Source organism: Abrus precatorius, unplaced genomic scaffold (genome assembly GCF_003935025.1).
Source record: "Abrus precatorius isolate BTA unplaced genomic scaffold, Abrus_2018 Scaffold10, whole genome shotgun sequence".
Classification (NCBI taxonomy): domain Eukaryota; kingdom Viridiplantae; phylum Streptophyta; class Magnoliopsida; order Fabales; family Fabaceae; genus Abrus; species Abrus precatorius.
In genome coordinates this window covers 27241002-27250626 of record NW_020874292.1, presented here as the reverse complement: position 1 = coordinate 27250626, position 9625 = coordinate 27241002, and the positions used below count along the sequence as shown (strand labels likewise).

Below are 9625 nucleotides of genomic sequence, written 5' to 3'. Positions count from 1 at the left end.
TATGGACTACTAACTAGTTATTATAAATAAAAACATAGACAATTATAGATAAAAATACAAGATAGTATCGTTATTATTATCTTATATTTTCATATTTATTTGAAGATTCACATATTTCATTTTTTATTATCTTATTTTTTTCATGAATATATTTATTACATGTTAAGTTAAAATACTGAGCATAAAAATAACTGATAAAAAATTATTTTAACTTAATTTATGATGTTGAGTTCAAATTCTAATGAATGTAGTTGTATTAAATATAAAAAAAATATATTTGTTAATTACAACTTATGGTGTAATGTAGGAAATAAAAATAAAAATTAAAAAAATTTATAGTAAATTTAATAAATAAAATAAAATATTTGATTATAATAAATTAAATGCATTTAAGTTTTGTAACTTTTATATAAATTTAAGTTTAATTTTAAAACCATTTATTTAAATATGCAAGTTGAGGAATAGTTTTGTTTTCATAAATTAAGCTCAAGTTTTATTCCAAATATATATATATTTTCATAAATTTAATTTTAAATTTAAAATATATTTATTATTATACTTGCCGATTTTGAAATCCAAGACAACACTAATTGATATTTTAAATTATACTTTTATTCCAAATTAATTCCTAATACTATATACCAAATCAGAAATAAGAAAAAAATTAGTGAAAGTTGTATTAGGAGTTGAAACTAATTAAACATAAATGGTGATATTAATTATATTTTTAATTTATATTTTATCTTTTTAAATGGAAAAAAATGTAGTGTGATTTACCTTATCTCCATTCATTTATATTCTTACCTTTAAATACAAAATAAAAGAAAAATGTTAAAAATACATAAAAATGGGAAGCCAACACAACCTCCACTATTTTTAAATTAAGTTATGAACAAATTTGAAAAACCTTAGTATAATTTTTTTTTCATACTTTGAATTTAAATTTTTTAATAAAAAAGATAAACTTGATTAACACAAGATTTTCATGATGACAAGCTTGAGTTTAATGTGTTGGATTCTTCTAGATCACATCCATAAGGAAAAGGAGTGCTTGTTTTATTACAATAATATTTTCTTCCTTGAAAGCAAACCATCGTTCCATTGTTCACCTCTCTTGGGTATGCATAGGCCTTGTGCTTGAGCGAGCCTTATGATTAGCAATGAAGTTTTTGTACCAAAATGCCGATAATCTTGGGGTTCTATTGAGAGTACCATAATCCACATGATGAAGCCCAAACCTTACACTTAATCCATCGGTCCACTCGAAGTTGTCAAGCAGTGACCACACAAAGTACCCTCTCACATCTGCTCCTTTCCTGCACAAACAAATTTGGTTTCTAATTCTTTGACACAAAGGAGTACAATTAAACTAAAAGGGGTGAAGAGTGATCATTATGTGGCTTTCTAACTAGTTCTTTACTATGATTCAAGATCAAAGCCCATAAATACAAATCATTTTATAATTTTTTAAAATTACAGAACTTCTTAAAATGATTTTATAACTTTTAAAGTTTTAAATATTAAAATTTATATATAATGGGTGTGATGTGAACACAACACCTTATTGCTGTTGCCAAGGAATCCAAGTAATCACTTAAGTAATCCACTCGTTGGACATCTTTGATTATATCTTTAGTGGTGGGGTTGGAATTCTCCCTCGTCCCAAGTCCTATGCAGGACAATAAAGACCTCATCAGGATATAGCAAAAATATGGAAATTAATTGTAGCATTATCGGAGTATATTCTTTCGTGGCCTATTTCTACTCACCATTTTCGGTGATGAACATTGGTATATTGTTGTACCTTTGCTTTACGTAAGTCACCATCTTCTCCATTCCTTGTGGTTGAATGTACAACCAGTCAAGTGAACTCTACATGCATTGACTCTGTTAGAGATACAATAATAATAATAATAATTCACGTTTCTTCCCTTAATAATTCACATTTTAAAATAATATCAGAATTTTTATATTAATTCTAATTTTTAGACAGCCAGATATGTTAATATTTATTTAACAGTTTTCAATTTTTTTACTATCAGCTTGCATCATTTATGAGAGATTGCATTACAGAAGAATGATGAATTTGTGAACTATTATTAAAGATTGTTTATTCACGATAGAGTCCCAATAATTAATATGGCTTTCAAATTGAACATGGAATGTTGTGGTTCTTCATAGTGAAAAGCTAAAAAGTTTGATCATACCCGTTCCCCAATGCTGAGGCCATTCATTTGTGCTGATATTAGAGCAAAACCTTCTGTCTTTGAAGACCCTCGTCCTGGTTCACATGCAGAGAAGATGCAATCTTTTACATAGGCACTGGTATAGTGATTTAGTCCAATGAAATCCAACCCGCTCTTGAGTTGATGTAGATCATGTCTTGAAAATGTTGGGAGGTCTTGTCCTAATATTTCTTGCATTTCTTCTGGATACTTTCCTAGTATAATTGGGTCCAAAAACCTGCATAAATAGACTCCGTCAAATGCAAAGAAAATTCATAATTATTAACCAAAGATAAAGGCTTTACCAATTCATATAAAATGACTGAGCTCTCTCAGCAGCTAACTTGTCTTCTGAGGAGTTACTGACGGGTTCAAACCACCAAGCATTCATCACAATTCCAATTTTCCCTCCCTGATTTTTCTGATATTCGAAGAGTACAAGATTAATAGATAGCAACAATCGTAAATTTATATCATATTTTGCCATTTTGGCTTAGTGCAGTTAACTTAGATATACTATGTGAAGTATTTCTTTGAAGCTACAGAGTTAGATTAATGCTACTTTTTACCCTTTTGTGAGAAAAGTTTGAAAAGACAAGATAGAGGAGGAAAAATAATATATGTTCTTTTTATAAAGGCGTAAAAAATAATCAAACATAAGAAATATCTTTAGAAGATTATCTCGTCCCACAAATGTTAATTGATTGCATACCCTTTTCACTCTTTTTCTGTTAAAAAACGAAGGTATAAAATTAATCATTTTGTTAACTGAGACTAATAGAAAAGGAAGGTATGAAGTTAATTCGTTTGTTGACGAAAAAATGATAAAATATATTTAATTATTATTAAAATTTTCTCAGAAAATTATTTTTATCGTTAATTATCAAGAAAAAGTTAATAACTTTATAGTTACTACGAAAGAGTTTTATTCGCATTGATAAAAGGTAAACAAAATTACTTATTCATTAATGAATCTTTCCATCCAAAAATTATTTTATTCTCATGCAAAATTTGTATTTTCATGTCACTTTACTGTAACATATTTTTATTTAATGAAAATATTTTTGCTTTAACAATAAATTAGTTTTGAAAACTTATGTTAACAAAATTGTAAAGTAAAAATGAAAGTAACTCATCTTACTTGATATTTGGTTCTATACAGGTCAACAGCTGCTGCATGGGATAAGAGAAGGTTAGAGGCTGCAATGAAAGGTTCCCTCTCAGAATCCCCACCACTGTAGCAATTGCCAAACGGAGCAGAGCAACGAGATGGTGGCCACATCCCTGTTCTATAACCACGAGCAATAGCAACGTTTGGCTCATTAAATGTCACCCAGTATTTCACTGTGTCTCCGAAGTTCTTGAAGCATATATCAGCATAGTACCTGAAATCCTCCCTAGAATAATAAACAGTTTTGTTATTTAAATTGTTCAAAATAGATTTTGTTAACCTCAATATTTAAAATTGAGTTTAAGCATAAAATAACAAATAAATTATAAAAATTATATTTATTCTATTAAAAATATAAAAGTATAATAAATGTTTCTTCTTTTTATATATATTGTTTTACTATTATTAGACGCTGGTTAAGAATATAAAAGTGAATTTGATATACACATATTTCATAAATATATATATTTATAGGTTACCCATTGACCTCATTTTGATGTTGTGTCATATGCTGATATAATGTACTTACTGGATTTTAGGACTTAGCCAGCCTCCATAAATGTCCTCAAGTTCCTGAGGAATGTCATAGTGGGTTATGGTGACAAAGGGTTCTATTCCTGAAACCAGAAAAGAGAAAATTGAATAAAGAAGAGAAATGATGGATCACCATAAGCATTCACCTGTAAAATAGTGTTCTAAGTTTGGAACAGAGAAAGAGGGGATGTGACCTCTGAGGAGAAGTGCATCAATTAGGCGATTATAGTAATCAATGCCAGCTCTGTTCACATTGCCAAATCTACCCTCTATTAAATTAGAAAGACAGAGTTAGACAAACTAAAATTGAATGCACTTTGTTTATTTTTGTCTTTCAGAAAACTTACTGCCCAGAATTCTCGCCCAAGATAATGAGAAGCGATAGCTGTTCACTCCAATGTGTTCCATCAGATTCACGTCTTCCTGTTCTTCAATTTTTTTCAGTAACTATAAAATAATTAACTCCACCTATTTTTTTCTTTATCTCACATTTAATGTTAATGTATCCTTTTTTTAAGAAATTTATGTAATGTTTCACACGATAATTATTTTATATAATAAAATTTTATTAATAATTATAAAATCTAATATAATTAATGTATCAATCATATTAAATGTTATAATCTTTCATAAAAAAATATTATGTATATAATATTTTAACAGGTGTGATGTTGCACGTTTAAAAAATATTTATTTTATTTTATTAGATGTTAGTTTATATATATATATATATATTAGAAAATAACTTTAAATCCCTCTATGTTTAATTTTATAAATTCTCTCATTCTTAATGATAAATTATTGTATTTTTTATATTTTTAAGATAATAAATATATATTTTTATATAATATTTAATTTATAAATTTAAAAAATATTTAATTTTTTATATAATATATGATAATTCAAAAATTGTCAAAAATTATATCTCTGAATTTTATATTTTTGAAATTATTTCCAAATTTCAAACTTTGATATATAATATTTTCAAATCTCATATTTAAAAATTAATTTCTCTCCTAATAATAAATATTTTGAATACTGTAAATTAAAAAATATTTAAGTGACATTAATATAAGACAAATGAGATGATTTAAAAATAAGATTAATCATGCATTTATGTTTTGTTCGAATAAAATAAATAAAGATACAATTTATTTTTCATTTAATTAAAAATAAAAAAAATTATTCTTTATTTAAATTTTTTTTTCAACATCAGGATTAGATATTATTGAACCGTATATACAGTAAGCAAATTTATTTTGAACAGTTCAAAAAGTCAAAGTCAAATAAAATGATTTCAGTTACCCCAAATACAGTTGTGACGTACAAAAGAAAGTGTTTTCGACCGGAAACATGTTTTGAGACAGTTGCCTGTGTGCCACCCTGTCAACATAATTATTGGTTTGGCATTGGTTTTTTCACGGCCTTTAGTTTCTTTTATTCATGATACTATCACTTGTTTTATGTTGATTTTCAGTCACAAAAATCAATAAAGATTTGTTTATATTTTAAATAAAATATATTTTGTTATAGTTATGATAAAGAATTTTACTCATTTAAATATTTTTTTACTTTTTAATTATATTTTATTTTTTATTTCATCACTCATCCTAAAATATTCTTAAATTATTTTTTTAATTGAATTTTTTAAGTCAAACTCAAAACTAACTTGAGGCATTTTGATTTAAACGGAATGAACACAATTAAGTTTTTATTAATAAGATTAAAGTTTTATTATTATTTATAAGTTTTTCCTCCATCTCATACGTGTATATTCATATATAAAATTGAAAATGACACATTTTTAAAAACATTATTAAATTATATATATATATATATATATATATATATTCATATTCATTGAGATATAATATTAAATTTAAATATTTATATTATTTTATAAAAATAAGAATGAATAATCCATCTATTAAAATGTATCAAATTTTATATAATTTAGTGTACATTGTTTAAAAGTTAATATTTATTTATATTTTAAAAATATAATATCTATTAGAATTAAAAATATGATAAAATATTTATTAATTTTATTTTTATAAAATTTACAAAATTAATTTACTCAATAAAAATGTTTCATTATATATATATATAAGTCTTGGGAATTAGGAGCACAGGCAAGGTTCTAGATCCTCTTTTCCATCTTCCATTTTTATTTATCTGGAAGATTTGATTATTTTAAAGGGGAAAATACATAAAGAAAGAAAACGAACATTTATTTATTTTAAATTTTAAAATTAATTATTCATAATAAATATTTAAATTTATGATAAATATATATTTATTTTCTGACTTTAAACATAGTTACAAGTTTATTTAAATATAAACTTTTAACTCTATTGCTATTATATATATATATATATATATATATATATATATATATATATTTACATATATGCTTCTTCATGAAAAGTATTTTAGGGATATTTTATATACTATAAAAGGGACTTTGTTTATTGTTTGCCCTTTGGAAATTTATATAATTATTATAAAGGTTTCAACAATATATTTCATAAATTTTGTTTTTTTAAAAGCGTCATCAATATGGGTCCCAATTCTTGATTTTCCTACAAAATGTTGACCGACAGAAACGGAGGGACCGTTTTGGTAGAAATAGAATACCTGATAACGATGGTAATGATCAACAGCAACATCACCAGTTGTTCCATCCACTATCGTACCTGAATTGTAAATGCATAGTTTGAGGTTTAGGAACATTTTTGTAAGGAATTGGAGCATCGAAGCAATGGATGAGCATGAATCTGAACCTGGCTTATGAGTGAAAACATCCCAGTTATTTGGTCCTTTACCATCAGCCAAGTAGGCTCCTTCAAACTGCAAAATCATTATTTGGTAAGTTAAGTATTCAACACAATAATATAAAATAAAATAAGCAAAATACTATTTTGATATAGTTATTGAAGCTATATATTATTCTCATATATATTGTAAAGAGATAGGGTGCAAAAAGAACCTGATATGAAGAAGATGCAGTTCCAAAAAGAAAGTTGCTTGGAAATGGAGATGGACTTGAATTCTCGTTCACGGATAGAAAATCATCACACGATCCCGAGAAAATTGAGAAGCAAAAGCTTAGTGCAAAGAGGGCATGATGCAGTAGGAGTGGAAGCTCCATAGTATGTGTGTGTGTTAATTTGGGGGACTCTCAATAACAAATATTAGAGTACTAAGTATATGTAGAGAACCCATTATTTTATATCCAAATATCAGGCAAAAGATTATGCTTGAGATTCCCATATAGGGCTAAAGTGAAATTACAGCTGACACTGACCAGTGTCATTGGTCTTTTAATCACTTGATTCGAACTTTAACTAATCGGAGGATGGGTGGACATTGATTCTAGCCTCAACTTATTAACATCTTTTTAAACTTCAATTAATTTTAAGTTGTTATATCTAAAAGTTTCTGATTAAAATTAGAATATCCTAATATAAAATCAAAAGGTGTTGAAAATTTACTAGGAACCTAGAATTCAATAAGAAAATAGATTCTTAAACTCAATTTATAAATTATAATATACAATTAAAGGGCATTGAGAGATAGAGATATAGATTATAAAGAGTCGTTAATGTTTCAAAAAAGAATATAGATATATCCAAAACAGGGAATAATTATTATTTTTATTTTATTATATTATTCATGAATAAAGTTTTTTGCTTAAAGTTGAAAGAGATTTAAAATTAGAAAAATTAAAATTTAACCATTTTAAATCTTTTTATTCATCATTAATGTTGGACAACTTTTGAGATCAGTCAATTTTTTCAGTTGAATGAATTGGATGTTTAATTGATTCTTAGTTCATCTATTAAAAACAACGGTCAGTATAAAAAATTTTGTTATCTATTGTTTAAATTGATTATAGTATGTTGAAGTTCTAAGAAAATAGTTACAAAATCAAGTTGTATTAATTTTTAATATATTATTAAAAATAATCATTGCTATCCTGATATCATATTAAATATCCAGATAACCCTTTTTTTTAATTTATGGATAATATAAATAAAAAATACACGCTTTTACTGAACTTGCTATCGTGAATTTTTTTTAATTTTTAAATATTTAGTATTAATTCAGTTTGCTTTATATTTTTATTGTTTTCAAATAATATTAAGGCTAATGTGTACATAATGAGTTAGGTATAAAAATATTAGTTCGCAAGTCAGCCAATAAAAGGCTATAACAATTTATTACTCTGCACCTAAAGCTGTAGTCCATTTAATTGTAGATTTATGCGGATTATCTCGCATTATTTATAGGTTAAATGAGTTAAGTTTGAGGATTTAATAATCAATATATTAAATTGAGAAAAAAATTATAAATTAGATTTATTTTTTTTTAAATTTCAAAATTAAATCTTTAATAATTTTAATCATTTTAAAGTAAAAAATATAACTAAAAATATTTAGCAATCAAATGATAAAAAAAAAAATATGAGCCGACATGCAAACCAACATATCTAGAGAGATATTCAAGTTTATTAAATGTAAGTTATTTAAAGGGTAAATGATTTAAATAATATTAATTTTAAAAATAATTACTAAAATAAAATAAAATAAAAAGTTATTTTTTGTCTGGGGCAAATGTTTGCCACATAAGCAGCTATTTCGTATTCAATCTAGATGAAATCAATTTTTTTTTTAAATAATCATTTCATTTAAAAGAGAGGCGAAACACTCAAGAAGATGACACGTGTCAGTGATTTTATATAAACGAGAGACAAAATCACCGCCACGTGTCATCATTTCAGTAATTCGTCTCAAAATAGGATGAAACCGTAAGATGTGGATATGTGTGTGCATCTTGTTGATTTCATCCACATATGAGACGAAATGCATATGGTTTCGCCTATATTTGAGATGAAACCACTATTATCCCCTGATCAACTACCTTCCGCTGCCCTTTTTTATCCAGTACAAATAAAGTATAAAATGTTACATTTGCAGAACCAAATCATGGTGGCACGTTGAAAGAAGAAGGGAAACATTATTGGAAAATATTGCTGCACTTTTAAAGATGGGAAGAAATTTTAAGGTTAGTCAATTTTAATTTTTTTTTATAATTTTTGTTATTAATAAATTATTAAAATGGAAATATTTTAATTATTTAAAATAATAGATGTAGTTAAAATGTATAAATATTTTTGTGTATGTTAAAAATAAAAATTAATTTTTTTAATATTATTTAAATAAATTATAGAAGTTAGTAGATATTTGATATTAACCTGTTTAATAAAAAAGATGATGTTATATTTGTTGAGAATATTTATTTTATATATGTGGAAAAAAATTACAATTTTTATGATATAAAATGATGTGAAAAATAATAGTATGTTTATATGTGTTAATAATAATTTATTTTTATTATTTATATAAATAAGTATAATTGTAAATTTTTTATTGATATGTTTTTTTTTGAATAAATGCAGGATGAGTGAGATTATTATTATTGTATATTGAAATGAAAAAATTGTTGTTGGAAACGAAGGTATAACATTTGAAGGTAACAAAAAAATGATAAAGATAAAAAGAAGGATAAGTTTTATGAATTTAAAGAAAAAGATTCATGACAAATTGAATTTTAGTAATAATCATGTTATATCTAGAATTATTTGTCGGTTTATGGTTGATTCAAGTGCTAAACAATACAATGCGTTGGATAT

General features: G+C 25.2%; 1 protein-coding gene across 1 annotated transcript; it reads right to left on the bottom strand.

The window, feature by feature from the left end:
• Positions 1–1105: 1105 nt before the first annotated feature.
• LOC113852162 (beta-glucosidase 47-like) lies at positions 1106–7081 on the bottom strand. The gene is made up of 12 exons (XM_027482406.1): positions 6920–7081; positions 6714–6780; positions 6568–6626; positions 4278–4353; positions 4125–4199; positions 3926–4013; positions 3367–3622; positions 2531–2646; positions 2213–2463; positions 1770–1847; positions 1561–1669; positions 1106–1316 (listed from the first exon to the last, which is right to left on the bottom strand). Exons 1-12 carry the CDS (start codon positions 7079–7081, stop codon positions 1106–1108), a joined length of 1548 nt encoding a protein of 515 aa, XP_027338207.1.
• Positions 7082–9625: the final 2544 nt, after the last annotated feature.

Bases quoted from the DNA above. Each gene is read 5' to 3' on its own strand.
- LOC113852162 (XM_027482406.1), bottom strand. From the start codon at position 7,081: ATGGAGCTTCCACTCCTACTGCATCATGCCCTCTTTGCACTAAGCTTT. The intron at 6,627-6,713 runs GTTCAGATTCAT...TTTACAATTCAG, and splicing joins TGTTTTCACTCATAAGCCAG to GTACGATAGTGGATGGAACA. The intron at 4,354-6,567 runs GTATTCTATTTC...ATTGAAGAACAG, and splicing joins ATCATTACCATCGTTATCAG to GAAGACGTGAATCTGATGGA.